Source organism: Clinocottus analis, unplaced genomic scaffold (assembly GCF_023055335.1).
Source record: "Clinocottus analis isolate CAN_PGR_092001 unplaced genomic scaffold, fCliAna1.0.p SCAF_16, whole genome shotgun sequence".
Taxonomy (NCBI): Eukaryota; Metazoa; Chordata; class Actinopteri; order Perciformes; family Cottidae; genus Clinocottus; species Clinocottus analis.
This window is the reverse complement of record NW_027175887.1, coordinates 4,127,508-4,143,795: the sequence shown is the minus strand read 5'-3', so window position 1 is coordinate 4,143,795 and position 16,288 is coordinate 4,127,508. Positions and strand designations below refer to the sequence as shown.

The 16,288-nt window shown below is 44.9% G+C and overlaps 2 protein-coding genes across 2 annotated transcripts; one reads left to right on the top strand and one right to left on the bottom strand.

Moving 5' to 3' along the window:
• The first annotated feature begins 1,641 nt into the window (after positions 1 to 1,641).
• On the top strand, positions 1,642 to 3,668 carry polr2f (RNA polymerase II, I and III subunit F). Its single transcript, XM_068578897.1, has 5 exons — positions 1,642 to 1,786; positions 1,931 to 2,000; positions 2,162 to 2,292; positions 2,867 to 2,938; positions 3,093 to 3,668. The coding sequence occupies exons 1-5, from the start codon at positions 1,767 to 1,769 to the stop codon at positions 3,181 to 3,183; spliced, it is 384 nt and encodes a 127-aa protein (XP_068434998.1). The 5' UTR covers positions 1,642 to 1,766; the 3' UTR covers positions 3,184 to 3,668.
• Positions 3,669 to 6,118: 2,450 nt separating this feature from the next.
• Positions 6,119 to 14,815, bottom strand: sox10 (SRY-box transcription factor 10). The gene is made up of 4 exons (XM_068578165.1): positions 14,692 to 14,815; positions 11,571 to 12,424; positions 9,654 to 9,916; positions 6,119 to 9,536 (listed from the first exon to the last, which is right to left on the bottom strand). Exons 2-4 carry the CDS (start codon positions 12,002 to 12,004, stop codon positions 8,719 to 8,721), a joined length of 1,515 nt encoding a protein of 504 aa, XP_068434266.1. The 5' UTR covers positions 12,005 to 12,424; positions 14,692 to 14,815; the 3' UTR covers positions 6,119 to 8,718.
• Between the last annotated feature and the right edge of the window lie 1,473 nt (positions 14,816 to 16,288).

Here is a 16,288-nt window from a genome sequence, read left to right as displayed (position 1 = left end):
CTTCCCAGTGTACATCTTTCTTTTTCTCCAATGTATACTAATAATGTCGAAGATTTTCATTTAAATCAATGTCTGTTTAGTCACCATCTGGCACTAAAATAAGTAAGACAATGGTGATTGAGCATATAGTCCACTGAATAAATCCCTTCAGGAACATGGACGGTAAGGAGTTTGGATGCAGGGAAAATGCAGTGCCTAGCGCTGGTCCAATAAGGTACTTAACTGTAGCTATTGCTATCTTGAGGCACTTGTGCGTTACTACAAAATACAATCTGTCTGGGACATTAACACCCTTACACCGACAGTGATTGAAACAGGACAATAACACAATAGAGCAATCCAGATTACAACAAATTGTTAAAAAGTAGTGTACTGTTCTATATCTGAAGATGTGATATATGCTACTTCAGTACACTCCAAGGACACATGGGGGGCGACTGTGACTGTAGCAGGTCCATCAATACATAAGTATATTAAATGAATAACAACATTTTATGATGGAACAGTACTGATAAAAAGAAGAAAAGAGTAAAGAAACCAATGAAGGATCAGGTTGAAAGATAAATCATTTTACACATGGAAAAACAAAGGCAAACACAGCACATTAACAATGAATAAAACTCTCTTTGGAAGAACAGTATGAGACAGCAAGATACTGCACACATTGATGTGTTTTTTGAGCAGTAAACACAATGATGATCAATGCTAGTGTTATATTGATATGTCTATTTATCAGAAATGTATGTACAATGTACAAAAACTATGAAAATGTCTGCATTTCAAAGGTTGGATATAATATACCTCTTTGTCTTAACTGCTCTATTCCACTGTTAGACATACCTTTTGTCGTAATATCTACAGTTCACGAAGAGAAGTAATGTATGGAAAGGTACAGTGATTTATTACAGTACATTGTTGGTTACACAGTACTTTTTTGGGTACAGCGATTTCCTACAGTACCGGCCACTTATTTATTTCTTCTTACTATGGATCTCACCAGGACCATTGCTGGTCTTTATGGCTCAACACCCAGTCATCAAAATGTTTTTAAAAAAAGTTTCAATAAAAAAGAATTGTAAACAAACCAAACAAAGATCAGGGCCTAAGATAAATCATTCAACAATAGAGAGTTACAGAAAACACATTGTTAAAGGTAAGTCCACCTTAAATAGAATGACTCTTTCTTTGACAATTGTAATATTTTATATATTGTAAATGTTTCATAGTTAAACATTGATTTTAATGTCATGAAACTTTAAAATCTAGACTAGATTTTAAATAACTTTTTTTTCTAGCTTAACAATTATTGGCTGATCAAAGTGCAGACCACGATTAGTTACTGATGAATAGATTATTTCTACTTTATTTGATCCCATCAGTTCCACAAAGTGATTGCTGGTCTTCGTTTCTCAACACACAGTTGTGTGTCCCTAATGTGCACGTTTGCAATAGACGGTATGTTGCTCCATTGCGAAACAGACACATTAAAATTGATTTATACAATAATCGTTTCATTTGTAATGACATTAGACCACATAATGCAAGCTCAAGCTTTTTCTCAACAGCCTGTTTCTCAAACGACAGTACAAGCGGAACGGAAAACAACAGTCCTCTGGAGCACCCGGAATATTCTCCAACGGACCGAGATACCGGAAGTTAAACATTCTCGACGTTCATGTGGGTCCATGTTGACAACAAAAAAGTGTTTCTGAACTTCTTTATTAGCAGTGATTCACAGAGAACATTTACAAGCTTCAACATAAAACATGTCCGACAACGAAGATAAGTAAGTGTCGTCACACTGTGAACGTGACGTATCGAGCCGCGTTACTTAAACTCAACGTGCGGTCAATGTTAAAGCTAGCGTCAGCTAACATTTAGCTAGTTATGACTGGTCTTTGTGCTTATCGTTTTGATGTCATTTCTGTAGTTTCGACGATGGAGATTTTGATGAAGGCGAAGAAGATGAGGGGTTAGATGACCTGGAAAACGTCGACGATGTAAGTTTGCCGTTTGACGACATGATTATTGGCTCTAACGAGCACTTAGCTAGCTTCTGCGTAACCCATAAAGCAGTTTGCTATTTAATATAAATTGTTTCTCCGCCGCTGCTCTTGTGGGTCCGTACTTGTCTAAACTCGTTTGTCTTGCTCTCGTGCAGGAAGACCGGGAGAACGTGCAGATCTTGCCCGCAGGAGCGGGGTTGCAGCCCAACCTGAAGAGGATCACAACCCCTTACATGACCAAGTATGAGAGGGCCCGAGTGCTCGGGACACGAGCTCTCCAGATAGCGTGAGTGTTTTTTTATATATATATGTTGACCTGTACATTGTGATGATGGGACAACAATGTCCTGAGTTGTCACATCATATGGAGGTGAGGGGTGGTGGCGGGCTTTCTGTCAGGACAAAACCCCACGAGCCTCTGCGTTGTCATTAGTTGTGTAGTTGAATCCTAACACTAAACAGTGCTTTTTGTAAAAGATGGGAAACGTCAGCTAGGTTCATGGTCATAATTATATTTCGTCAAATGTGTTTTGCATTAGTATTGTCTTATTTGACAATGAGGTCCCCTTCTGTTAGATGACCTGTGTGATCAGAACCACTAGATTTAAATACAACTCACAAGGAATCAGCATATTAAACTTGATTTCAAAAGCAGCGACAGCAGCTTTTGTCTCTTGCCGCAGCTCGATGAGTTGGCTGAGTGATACTAGTTGATACCTTTTGTATGTGATGATTACCATCACTCAGGTCTTAATGTGTTCAAGGGGGGTTTAGGTGTTTGGAGGCCACTTTATTAGTCATGGTCTTTGGTATTGTCTGTTTTTCAGTATTTAATTCATGTGTCTATCTGCTTCCAACAGGATGTGCGCTCCGGTCATGGTGGAGCTGGAGGGAGAAACAGACCCCTTGCAAATAGCTATGAAAGAGCTCAAGTAGGTGCCACTTGTGTAGTTTGGATTATCGGTAATGCTTTGTAAGATTATGAAATGTAATTAAGTAAAGAGAAGGTGAATATGTTGTGATACAGATCTTCTCTCTAGTGTCCAGTGTCTCACAGTGAATATTGTTTGACCCCCCGTCCTACAGGGGCAGAAAGATCCCGATCATCATCCGCAGGTACCTTCCTGATGGGAGTTATGAGGACTGGGGCTGTGACGAGCTCATCGTAACTGATTAAACCACTCTTCCGGTTTGAACGGATATATGTAATATATGCTGGTTCACTCCCCCCTCCCCATCATATCAGGTCAGTCAGCCATACGAACCCGGAAGACTCCCAAGTCCCATCCAAGCATCGCTCACCTGTTCATGCCTCAGTTTGATCCGCAAACATCCATGGCATCAGGTGACTCTGTGAAATATGAATATATAAAGTGTGCTGTATTGACACTTTAAGAATAATTCAAATTAAAACATTTGCAGGTTTATGATCAGACTTGTGAAGTTTTCAGTTTCATTGTGTTGTGTAAAAAAATCCAGAGTTCTTTTTTACCAGTTGCATTATAACAAAGAGCCACAAGGGGGAAATGTAACTTAAGTTTGACATTTACTTTGTTTTACTAAATAAACCTATGTAGTGTTTTCCATGTTTTGTTTCGAAGGAGAGAGGTGGTGAGTGTACAAGAACTGTTTTATTGTTATTAATAAAGTCTTTTGTATAAATGACCGTGTCACATTCATAACACGTGTAATGACACTGTGAGCCGTGAGACTATGAGTAATATCACATTGTAACAGGGTACAGCAGTGGAGTTATGGAGTAAGCCACCTGTTCGGTTACTTGTACAGTATGTCATGATACTGCTAAATGATATTTAGGGGTTGTTGGCGCAGCTTTAGTTTTTAGTAGGATTGGCTCTAACTTCTCCTTAAGCGTTCAAATAGGTTCACTTTTCCACTGGGCGATTTGAGTGTGGCAAACGTTATGCTGCCACGTGAAACAAATCCAGAGTTTCCACCTGAAGATTGAGCCATAATTCAACATTTTTACAGGTGAAATTTGGCGAAATTCTGATACATCCAGCCGACGAACACCGCTTTAAAAGTCGTTGAACTTCCGACCTTTTAAATAATGATCTTCATCTTGTGCTGTTCACGCTGTTGTTGACAACTAGCTTGGAAGCCTGACCGATTCGCCGCGGCCTTCATGATCAGGAGCCGTGTTACAGAGGTGAAGGCGGGTTACTTCTGCAGCTGATGGAGAAGTGTAAACATCGTGATGCTCTCTGTCTCTACACCTCCCTCTCCCCTCCCCCATTCAAACACATAACGCACAAAGCAGCCAAACAGTCACTGTATTGTTTCGCCAAAATGGGTTATTGCCCAGGCAGAAAGCGGGCCAGTGCATGCAGGAAGATAGAGGGGGCTGCAAGTCTGTGAGAATGAGAGGATTAACAGCTTTGTTGTAGAAGAAGCTGCACGGTGATGCTCCAGCCTCTGGTCGATGGATGGGTGGATTAAATGTTCACCGTAGAATATGGAAGGTCTTCCCGTGGCAACGCCAAGAGGTGTGCATCGTCTATCTCGCAAGCATTCAAACGTCATCTGAGGGGAATCCAGTTTGGACTGGTATCTATAATTGTCTGTAGCCAGGGTCACGCTGTTAATTTCTGAAAAACTGCTTTAATCTGTGGGTCTTTTGATAGAGAGACAGTGCCTCGGGGGGACGCTGCAGTCCTTTCATGAGTCGGACGGGGCAGCCCATGTGACACTCAGCAGCACCAACCACAGCGAGGCCCCCATCAGGTCGTCCTCAACCCAGTTTAGGGTGCGACTAATATCTAATGGCTTTTTCTTTTTCCTCATTACTCTCTGTTCTCTGTCTCTCTTATGTGTTTATTTCTCTGTTCTGTTGATCTGTCCCACACATACTGGAGTCTGATCTGTCTTTTTCCAACCAGTTGTGCTCCGACTATGTCCCATTGAGCTGTGATCACGCTGCAGTAGGACACTGTTCCTAGCATTTGTGTGCTGGATTTATAGATTTGATTATTGGATGTATGGATGATGACTTATTTTGGTTCAGATAGTGTCTAACTTGATGTCTTCAGATCTTCCGATACCAAAAGTGTCTCTCCGTGTTTTCAGGCTCATAGGCAGACCTGGTTTTCTACCAGTTCCATGTACTTCTCATGATTACTCCAGCACTTTGGTGAATGAGAACCTATGATGCTCAACAGAATGAAATTAGCTCCGCAATATACCCGAGTGAAATGTTTTAGTAGGCTTGATCCCTTCTCGCATGCTCCGAGCCGACCCCCGCTTGGACAGTCTGGTGCTCAAAAAGCAGTGAAACAAATAACTATCTCTACTTGTGTCGTCTTTCTGGTTAACCATCTTCATTTCGGGAATGTTTTAATCCCATTACAGCTCAACCTGAAAATGGAGGGGCGGTATGGGGGAGAGGGGCGGTGGGTGGGGGTGGGTGGGTGGTTGCAGGGTCTGTGTGCAGAGAGTATGAGAGTCCCATTGTATCCCGGTGAAGCTACAGGCCAGGCAGTTATGGGTAAGGCTCCCTCATTGCCCCGTTTCCCCTCCTCCCCCTCGCTCCCTTTCAATGGCCCTCTTTGTCTTTCCAAAGTATCACACAGCTGATTAAAGAGAGGGAATTAAGAGTCAGGCTTAACCCGCAGCACACAGAGGAACACACATGAACACTACAAGGAACCATGCACATGGGCACAACCAATCACACCCTCATCTGGGGCCGGATTAGTTCAAGTTCGGTCGCAGTAGACACACCTACAGCCTGCGGCGCATGAACGTGCAGGTGATGAGAGCTGCTGTGGTAGCAACACACCATCTCACCCACCACACACACACACACACACACACACACACACACACACACACACACCACTTGTGTCCACCTCACCTCTGTTGGTGGCCGTAGATCGCTGTAGCTGTGACTCTCAGTCATTCGATGCAATGAAGACAAGCTTTTGTTGACTTCATAGCAGGAATATGTTTATAATCTGGAAGGTGATTTGTTGTTGACTGATGTGGGTTGTGCTTTATTTCTGATATTTGTTGCATTGGAAAAAAAAAATTCGAAAAAATGCAATAAATCCAAGAGGCAGATTTTTATCAAAGCAGGAATAATAGAGCTTTATTTCAAGTGAGCGTAAAAGGTCATTAGTCATCATCACATGTTCAGGCTTTCGCTCCTGCTGTTGCTCAGAAGGCGTGTTGCTGTGTGGCAACAGTGACACAAGGATGGAAACGATGAAATACTAAAATGGCAGCACCGGTTCAAAGTTGCCCTCATGTTGAAGAGAAACAACTAACGGCGCAAACACGAGCATCAAACAAATATAAATAAGAAAAAAATGATAGCAATGCAATACATATTTCACACACAGCGACAAGGACGTAAAATGAAGTCTGCGTGTTGTGCTGGAGGTAAATGGTTAAATAGAATTGGGCTTTAAGCGTTGATGGACTGAATAAAAACAAGCAGTGCTGCATGCATATGGTTTGGATCTGCGTCCAGTGGTGATGAAGAATATTTGAGTGATATACATAAAAACAAAGCAAAAATACATGATTTATTTTTCCTTCACTTTCCCAGATGGAAAATAAGATTCTTCAGATACAGATCTGTGAAGGAAATGAGATGTGGAAAGACAGTGGACTATAAAGACCAAAGATGAGGAAAGAAACATCATGAAAAAGTAAATTAACTAATAGTCCAAACATTGGGAAAGACACAAACATGATTAAAGATAAAATACTTCTCTGTTTCATACGTGAGCGGCAGGTATTTTTAAGGACCAGGCACATTTTTATTTAATATTTCTGCTGGGTTAAAACAGATTTTTCTTGGATGCTTTGAAATGCTCAATCTCTGGCAACTGTTTCTCAGGATTGGCATCTCCCACATGGTCCTCGAAATGCAAAAAAGAAAAATCAAACTAAAAAAGTAAAGTAACACAACTACAATTTAAAAGATCTGACACTTCATATTGATACACATTTTTTAAATGACACAAAAAGGTAAAGAAAAGGCAGAGTGCAGATTTACAGTGAACATAACAGCAAAAAATATGAATACAGTTAATAGTTCAAACAATGAAAGAAGCTTCTCCCACGTATTCAATGACACGTTGCAAGGAGGGAAACACGATGCGGACACCTTTTTTATAGCTGATATGATAACAATAATTACCTGCTTCTCAAGGCTGATATATAACCTGTATTTGTATTATGCAGGCATGAACGAAAGAAAGGCTAAGATGAACTTAGCAAAGATGATTTAATATTCAAAAGCTCTTACTTGTGCTGGTCAGTTAACACAAAACAAAGTTCTTTCTTTTTTGTTTTCTAGTAAAGTACATCAACAAACTTGCACTACGTAATATCGGCTCTATAGGTATGAAATATCAAATTGAATTTTATGAGCACAGTAATAGATAATTATATAAATGTACCATTAGAGACATATCGTGCATCCCTAACTGCGACCGTGGTCAATGGAAATGGGTCATGCAGGTAAAAATAGAATTGTCTTTTTTCATGAACATCTTCATGAATGCGTCAACTGAGAATGAAAATCATCACACTCATCAGTGCCATTGTTTAGAAGAAAGAAAAGGCAAAAGTAGCTTTTGACACCAATATGTTTTTTAAGGCATTGACAATAAGTCACATTGTAACACATGTTGACCGCTGAGTGAAAGGAGTTACCTGTGAGATGTAAGTTAGGCTTGAATGTCACGTTGAGAGAACCGTCTGTTCAGTCGGTTTCTTTTCTTCAAGTTTTGGTCTCAAAACTTTGGTCGTTTTACAAATATCTTAAATCCTTACGCATCCGAAAACGTACATTTGTAATTTCAAGTACATCGTATACATTTTTTGTATAACTAAATATACATTTCACTGAACAAAACCTCGACAGAGTTTCATGGCATGTTGTTTCCATGCACGTCCATTGTGTGTACAAAAGGCATGTTGGGTGAACACAGCACAATAATTTGAATTAATTAATTAATTAAGGGCAAAATGTGCCTCAGAAATGTAACAGAATGACATGAGTATTTGTTGTATTCATTTCTAAAAGCACAATTTAACATCTGTTTTAAAAAAGGTCAATCTTGCCTGAGAGGTGGATGGGCCACGGCCAAATAGTTTGGCACTGCTTTCTTCTTGTACAAAAATAAAAAGAAGAAACGACTTCATATCGAATGAATGTGTCTCCGCCTCAGTCACACCCGTGACCTCAGAGATCAAAGTCTTGCTACTTCTCAATGTGCACCGTTCTCTGCTGCTACGGACCCCTGGTGGCTTGTGGGAGCGGGGTGTAGACTACAAAGTGCCTCCTCTGATGCACAAAGCCGACAGGGACATGGTCCTTAAAACCACTTGTGAACACTGTCAATCATGTTGCTATCTAACCTGAAACCCTGCGACGGTGGGTGTAAAGTGATCCGCGTTGTCACTACCGCACCGAGTGGCGCGAATAATCTACCGCGCTTTCAAAGCACCACGCTCCAAGCTCCTCCTTGGGCTGCGACAGCATTTCTGCATCCGGGCAGGGGCAGAAGAGCGTTTCTCCTCTCCTGCCTCCCCTGCCGACTCCCCCGGTGCCCGTCCAGACCCCCCAGTCCAGACCACTTTTACCACCGTTGCCCCCAACACTGCTGCTGTGGCCGCTGCTCCTCGGGTCTGACATGGGGGCTGAACCTGCACCAGTGCTCTCTGGTCTCGTTGTCTGTCATGGCCGCGACAGAGTCGTGTAGATGGGCTGTTCCCAGTGCGTGGGGCTGTGCGACTGCGGCATGCTGGCTGGGTCGGTGATGGCGGTGTACAGGGGCCTCTGGGAGGGCCCCATGTAAGAGAAGGCAGAGTACAGCCCCGAGGCCTGGCTGGAGTGAGCGTAATACGACCCTGAGGCCTGGTGGTCGGCGTAATCTGCAAACTGAGCCCTGGAGGCCAGTGAGGGGAAGGCAGAGCTGTAGTGAGGCAGGCTGAGGGGGGTGTAGGTCACGTGGGAACCGACTGAGGCCGCCTCTGCAAAGTGACCCCCGGCGCCGCCAGCCTCACTCTTGATCTGGGCTTTGGAGGAGTCAGAGCCCAGAGAGGGGCCGTGGTGCTGCAGCGGCTGCTGCTGCTGCTGCTGCTGCTGCTGCTGCTGCTGCTGCTGCTTGGACAGCCAGGCTGCTGAGTGTCCGCTGGCCGCCGCCAGAGCTGAGGAGATGCCGTAGGTGTAAGGAGAGGCTGGGGAGGGTGGAGCAGCCGCTCCTGCCCCAGCACTCTGCCCAACGCCCGGGTGTCCATTTGGGGGAAGGTACTGGTCAAACTCGTTGACATCAAAGGGCTCCAGGTTGGCCATCACCTCGTGGCTCATCTCACCAATGTCCACATTACCAAAGTCGATGTGAGGCTTACCAGACCCCGGAGCACCGGAGCCTCCCTCCGCTCCCATCGCGCCACGCAAGACCCCGTTCCCAGCTCCCTCCCGCTTTCCATCCCCCACCTTCCCAGACTGAGGCTCGGTCTTGGGAGTGGTGGGTGGTGTGGGAGGACTGTGACCTGTGGAGACACGAGGCAACATGTCGTTACAGCGGTTTGCTTGGCGGACCCAGTTGTTTCCTGACTGATGTGGGAACCGTGTGGCAGAAACAGTATCGGTGAGGTATTAGTGCCCACCTGCAGCATGAGGGTGGTGTCCATCTGCCAGCGGGGAACCGGCTCCCCGAATGAGGGCCACATCCAGTTGGAGGCCCTTGTAGTGGGACTGGCTGACCTCGCCCTCCGAATGGCCATCGGCCTCACTCCCTGACCCAGAACCGGGCTTCCCGCTTTTGCGGCGGCGCGGCTGGTATTTGTAGTCGGGGTAGTCCTTCTTGTGCTGCTTGCGCAGCCTCTCCGCCTCCTCGATGAAGGGCCGCTTGTCGCTCTCATTAAGAAGCCTGAGGTAGAAGAAAAGATGTTGGTAGTTAGGTTTGTTTGAAGCTACAAAGAAGAGAGGAAAAGTATCAATGCTGCTTTTTGCTTTTGGATCACATGGTAACTTTGGTATTTGACTAAATAAGTTAACGGTTACGTGAATACTGAAAAACGCACATAACGGTTAAATCTTCATGGCTTCATATTCTGGGGAAAGAATGAAAAGAACACCAACACTCATTAACTTGGCCGTCTGTGCTCGGCAACATAAACGTGATCAATTTCCAAGTGCCGATCAATACATGACGCTTTATTTACTACTTCTGCACAGCTGCATCTCATGTCAGCCCTGCCAGGGGCGTTTGAGTGCTGGACTGTAATGAAGTAATGCGGGCCAAAGATGCATCCTGTCTGCACGCACAGAACTGAGCTGCTCATTATTACTGCTGGCAGCGACGGGATGAGAAGCTCCTGACCTCCCTCAGCCTCCCCGTTCATCGCGCTTCTGCTGCGATTAACCAATCATGCCCGAGCCCAAGGTCAAGTCTTCATCTCATAAACGTTCAGTCCTCACAAGGTTAATTCATTTAACCTCGCTGACCTTTTTAGAGAGTTTTTTTTGTTGTTGTGTGTGTGTGAGAAGGCACAGGATGGATGGTCTGAGAGAACTTTAAACTGAGTGGAACGACTGATCAAGAGGTAGCGGTACCCGGCGCTCTACAGCTTTTAATCAGTTTTTAAATGACACAGAAAATCTGTCCGTACCTTTTCAATTTGAGGGTTGAAACCCTGCACCTAAAATGTGAGCAGAAAGCATTCCCTCGATTCCCTCAGGAGCCGTTTTCATTCAGCAACACGGCCAGTAAGCGAACGCTGTGTGAAATCCAGGATATGTGACGGTGGCAGACTCATACTTTTCAACTGGTGAGCTGTGTTGAAACCACGTCTTATTTTGTATACACACATCTATATATATATATATATGTGTATATGTAGTGCAACTCAATTACAGCATAACATTTAACAAAACATGTTATGCCACTAATCATATGAGGGAGTGTTGGAGTGTCTTAATGCTCTCATGAACAAGGTCTCATCTATCTCGTCTTAAGGAAATACAATAAATAGTAAGAGAAAAAACTAAACCATGACTTTACCAAATGGTCACAGGAAAAGGCCGAAGCTTGTTGGATAATTGTCATGATTGTAGGAAAACTAAAAAGATTGTATTGATAAAATATAATAAATAATGGTGCCTGCTTGCGCACAATAACCTTCAGTGTGCTTCACCAGCTTCTTTTCTGTAAAAGTACACAAACTCCTGTATAGGTTGGCCTGAAGGAAAGTCCACGGAAGAGAGATGGAAGTCTACAAAAGAAAAACAACGGGAAATGAAAAAAACATTGTGGGGGATTGTTTTTTGTTGTGTTTGTTTTTACTACAGGGTGCAAGACATCAGCTGATTGAGGTGCTACTTCTTTTGGTTATTGGGGAAATCTACAACAAAATTGCGTTACCCTGTTGCATTGATTCTGACATCACTGACACCAGCTGACCTTTGTCTGGAGCTCTGACCCCCCCCCCTCTCCCCCTCCAGCCTAAAAGTAGGCCCCGGGCCTCCCGCCCTGCTGCCTGCAGCCTCAACATGACAGCGACGTGACGACATGCGCTCCTCACCTCCACAGCTTCCCCAGGGTCTTGCTGAGCTCCGCGTTGTGCAGGTGCGGGTGCTGGTCGGCCAGTTTCCTCCGCGCCGCCTGCGCCCACACCATGAAGGCGTTCATGGGCCTCTTCACGTGCGGCTTGTTCTTGCTTCCGGAGTTCACGCGCACGGGCATGGGCACGAGGGTCCAGTCGTAGCAGTTCAGCACCTGGCTGACCGCGTCGCGGATTCCCGCGGGGAAGCGGTCGTCCTCGTCCTCGGACTTGATGGACGAGCAGCCCGCCACCGAGTCGTCCAGGCCCGCCGGCTGCGGCTGCTGCCGCCCGGGCAGGGGCGAGTCCCCGCCGCCGGCCGCGCCGGAGGAGTGGCCCGGTGACAGGGAGCGACTGTCGTCAGACATCCCCGGACTGAGGTCAACGTCCGACATGCTCTGCTCCTCTCTGGACATCTTCCTAGACACACACAAGCCCACCCCCACAGGTGCGCAAGAGGATGCAAGGTCTGTTCCTAAATGCTCAGCTCTATACCTGTCGGGTCCCTGTTGCTGTTTGTCCCTACAGTGACGCACGGAGTGTCGGCTGACTGCTGATCGGTCGGATGTGTCCCTCTGGCCTCCTCCAAGTTATAATATGAACTGCCAGTCTGTCTCTACTCTCAGCCTCCGTTGCAAAACTCTGTGAGGGTTCCACATTAAAGTTCTTTCCATCCGTGTTGGTGGTATCATAGGCGGCTCAGTGCGCACCTTGGACCCCAGTTTCCCTGCTAAAGCACAACCGTGCGCCAAACTCACCCGGTCTCACTTCCCCCCCTGACTTCCCCTTCACTCTCTCCTCCGTTGGTCCCGCGGTTGAAATCCAACAGTGAGGACCTGAAACAGCAGAATGGTGTGCAGCGTCAGTTCAGCAACAAGCCACAGAGGGAAAGGTCCCCGCGTCACGAGGCAACATTCAGCAACACATGAGGGCCCTATTGCGCGGTGTGACTTTTAATAATACATCAAGGCTCAGTCAAGAACTCACTTTGGGAAATATTTTTTGGCTTCATTTTTTACAATTTGTCTCTCTCTCTCTCCATCACAGGAATAACACTTCAGACTGGGGCTAAAAAGGATTGTCCCACCCCCATTTTCCTTCAATAAATAGTCCCTTTGTGTGCCATGTCCAGATATTGCCTCCACCTTTCACTCTGCAACAAGACCATTGACTGACTTCTTTAAATCAGGAGCATTGGAGACATTTTTCCTGCGCAAAAAAATAAAATAACTTCATATATATTCAAAAGGATCATGTGGAAATGCAAAGTTCGGTCTCAAAATGCGGATGTATGGTTTATTTGCAGAGGCCCGGCTCCTGTGTAGCGACCCCTTCCCCCCCCTCCCACCAAACACACCTTACTGTTTAAGGGTTAGCAGTTATTCCAAGCTCCCCGGAGAGGGAGTGTTGGAATGATATGAGGCCGCAGCAGCACAGACCTCGGATTGAGGCTCTGCATGTTCTTGGATAAACACGGCCTGGCGCTGGAAACATACACCCCGTGTGTGAATTAGACTCAGTCTGTTTGTGAAACAGGGGCAGCTCTATCGGCGGGAGCAAAATGTGTCCTTCTTTTGCCCATTAAATCAACACCCTGCCGCGGACTTTACGTCCTAAATCAGCCAACTTCCTGTAAAGCAGCAACACACAGCCCGCTGGTTTGTGTTCTACTCCGGTGTCAAGTTGCAGGAAAATGAGCGATGTCGCTCACGTCCAGTGACATTACGGAATAGCTTGTCACGGTGAGGGGGTTACTTCACTTTTATATTTGAGGAAAAAGGTTCACCCACTTTTTTTTTAACGTTTCGGCAAAGACACCGAAATAACCTAAGTGAATGTACGCGTATGCCTTTCGAGGATACAAAATAAATAAGAAAGCCAATTAAATGACAGATTCTGCGTCGTGTTTTGACGCAGTTTTTTGGGGGTCGTATCAATTCCCCGCAGAGGCGCATGCACAGCTTGAGAGCGATATTCGCCTGCCACCTGCTCGGCACGGCCTCCTCACCGACTGCCATCACGGCTCCAAAAGGCTCCCTGCCGCGTAACTGCGTGCGTAAAAAGTCACCAAACACATCATTGCGCGCGTTTCGCTTGTTAGTTTACTGTTATGAAGGATATAAAATAAGCAAATAGCAATGATCCAGAATCTCTTGACCGAGTTAATTGTCATAATTCCCTGTTCGTCACTGTCGGTGATTATAAAGTTGTTTCTTCAGAGGATAACGCCTCAGATTAGGAACAAACACGCGAGTAACGCACTCAGCAGTGAGTTGTTTATGGTCATTTATCATTTGGTGATATGTAATATTTAAAGTGTTGTCGAAACAGACCTTAAATCGTGCTTGTTATTAATTAACGTCACTGAGCACATTTACTGTGCGTAATGATTTCCGGTTGTGTGAACTCATTATCAACGCTTGACTTGCAAGTGAGTTGGCCTTAATTTGCTTGTTTGGAAACCTTTGTTGTTGTTGTTTGTTTTGTTTTTGTTGTTTTTTTTTCAATTCGTTTACAACAGCTTGCAGAGAATGAGGTGGCATCTGGTCCACACAGCTCAAAACAATAGTAAAGATAGAATAAACCCGCATAAATCTAAATTAAAACAAGCCCAAATTATCCAATGTTCCATCAGCATCACAGTCCATGTCAATAAAATGTCATCGTCTCTTCAACTTCTAAAAAAATCAGTTCAAGCAGCTTTTCTTCATATTAAACAGCTACTGTGTCCTACTGTGTTCATTTGGTGTAAGAAAATAAATTAAAAAAAAGACAAACTAATAACGATCAACGATATACAAAAATGAAACCCATAAATCTAAAACAGGAGCACTTGTTGCGCTGACAATATTCATCATCACAGGTCTCCCCATGATTATCATGTATATGATAATAATCCATGTCAAAAGTCTACACAGAGACGAACAGGAACAGCTAAAAACACAGTCCTGTCGGATTAATGACGTTGCTGTTAAGGATTCTTTGGTTCTGAGACTACATGAGTTCCCCTCTACGATCCCGACAAGAAGAAATGTGCAAATCGCAGAGTCAGAGCAGCCACCAGCAGCAGAGAGCAAAGAGTTGGAAATGCTAAGCGCCTTACTTCAGTAATGAGAAAAGGAGGTCGCCGGTTTAGCACGAGAATCCGTGAGTTCCCGAGTTTCCAAAGTGACGCTCGCTCCCGAGCCCCCTCGCTCGCGCTGCCCGAGTATGAATGCCTGCTCTGTGTGTCGGTACCGGGGCTTAAAGAGCTCCTTGTATGAGGCTGAGGGAGAAAAAAAAACAAAAAAAAGATAGATGGGGAGGACAAGTCTTAAAGGAGCCGTACATGGAGAGCTCTGATTGGCTGCCCCCTTCTCTCTCTCTCTCTCTCTCTCTCTCTCTCTCTCTCTCTCTCTCTCTCTCTCTCTCTCTCTCTCTCTCCATCCATCCAAACAAAACCTGCTTCAGAAAATGGAGCGAGAGAAAACGTTCGTTTTGCGAAGTTTTACGCAAAGGAAAATGAGCATAAGATGAGTTTATGTTGTACATGAACTGCTTTACATGGGGGAATACTTATCTACACACACATATTCGGTTTTGTACAGTTGTATTCTCTGAATGCCACACCTGAGAAATGAAACGCTGGCCTTGGGTGGCCCCTAAATAGACGTTTTATCTCCACGCTCGCCCTTTAACGTAAAGACAACTGAAATGTGATTACATCGAAAATATGTAGTGTAGAGAGCGGATTCTACAATGAATTACAGAACTAAATCAAGTGCCGCTGCAGGAGTTTCATGGACAATTTATCAGCTGAGAAAAAATGTTCTCGTGTCCAACATTTGATGAGGCCCTTTGCATTTCAGAACACGCTCGAGGGCCTTTGCTCCACGGGCAGAGCCACACATTCCAAATAAATTCAATAAATAAATAAAAATAAGCTTTATCAGGCCTGGGCATTTATAGCAAATGGAGACGAGCTGCACCTCACAAACAGACGGAGGCTGCAGGTCATGAGACATGTTCATGCTGCTCAAGTCGCAAATAGCATGCAGCCAATGGAGACAATGTTGGGCAGCTTTTGCTCACACTTGCGCACCATGATCACGACAATAAAAGGGTTTGCAGAAACACACATTTGTGATGCACAATGATGGCACGTCCTAAATCATATCTGTACATCTCATATGTAAATTCTACAGTACATATAATTTATTAAACACTTTCATATTCACAGAGGCTGCAACATTAAACGGCCCTTAAAAAATGTGTGTGTCATGAGACAAATGATGGGATTACCGGAGAATAGGTAGTGTTGTCAAGACTTGGAATCGGGAGGGGTGTGTGTGTGTGTGGGGGGGGGGGGGGTACTGATCATCTCTCTATCTTTTTCTGCCTCTCTCGCTCTCTCTCCATCACTGTGCCAAACTTCATGAAGAAAATGAGTAAAACTGAAACGAATCTCATGTGAGTTTTCCAATTACACTAGCGCCTCTGACCGGGGTCTGCGCAGCGCGCTTCAAACCAAACAGTGTGACGCAGAAAGGAGAGACGAGCGGGGACTTTATGGGCCGCACGGACACAAACACCAGCGCTGTTCTGCCCAACAATGACCCCTTGTATCCCCGCCATGCGACACACTGGCACCCGATCCAGAAATCGCCACTTTTTTTCTTCTTCTTCTTCTTCTTTTCCATTATCAGTTAATGTTAACGGCG

Excerpts from the sequence above, each read along its gene's own strand:
- polr2f (XM_068578897.1), top strand. The coding sequence starts at position 1,767 with ATGTCCGACAACGAAGATAA. Across the intron at positions 1,787-1,930 it reads ATGTCCGACAACGAAGATAA|TTTCGACGATGGAGATTTTG; the intron begins GTAAGTGTCGTC and ends TCATTTCTGTAG. Across the intron at positions 2,001-2,161 it reads ACCTGGAAAACGTCGACGAT|GAAGACCGGGAGAACGTGCA; the intron begins GTAAGTTTGCCG and ends GCTCTCGTGCAG.
- sox10 (XM_068578165.1), bottom strand. The coding sequence starts at position 12,004 with ATGTCCAGAGAGGAGCAGAGCATGTCGGACGTTGACCTCAGTCCGGGG. Across the intron at positions 9,917-11,570 it reads ACCCTGGGGAAGCTGTGGAG|GCTTCTTAATGAGAGCGACA; the intron begins GTGAGGAGCGCA and ends CTTCTACCTCAG. Across the intron at positions 9,537-9,653 it reads ACACCACCCTCATGCTGCAG|GTCACAGTCCTCCCACACCA; the intron begins GTGGGCACTAAT and ends GTGTCTCCACAG.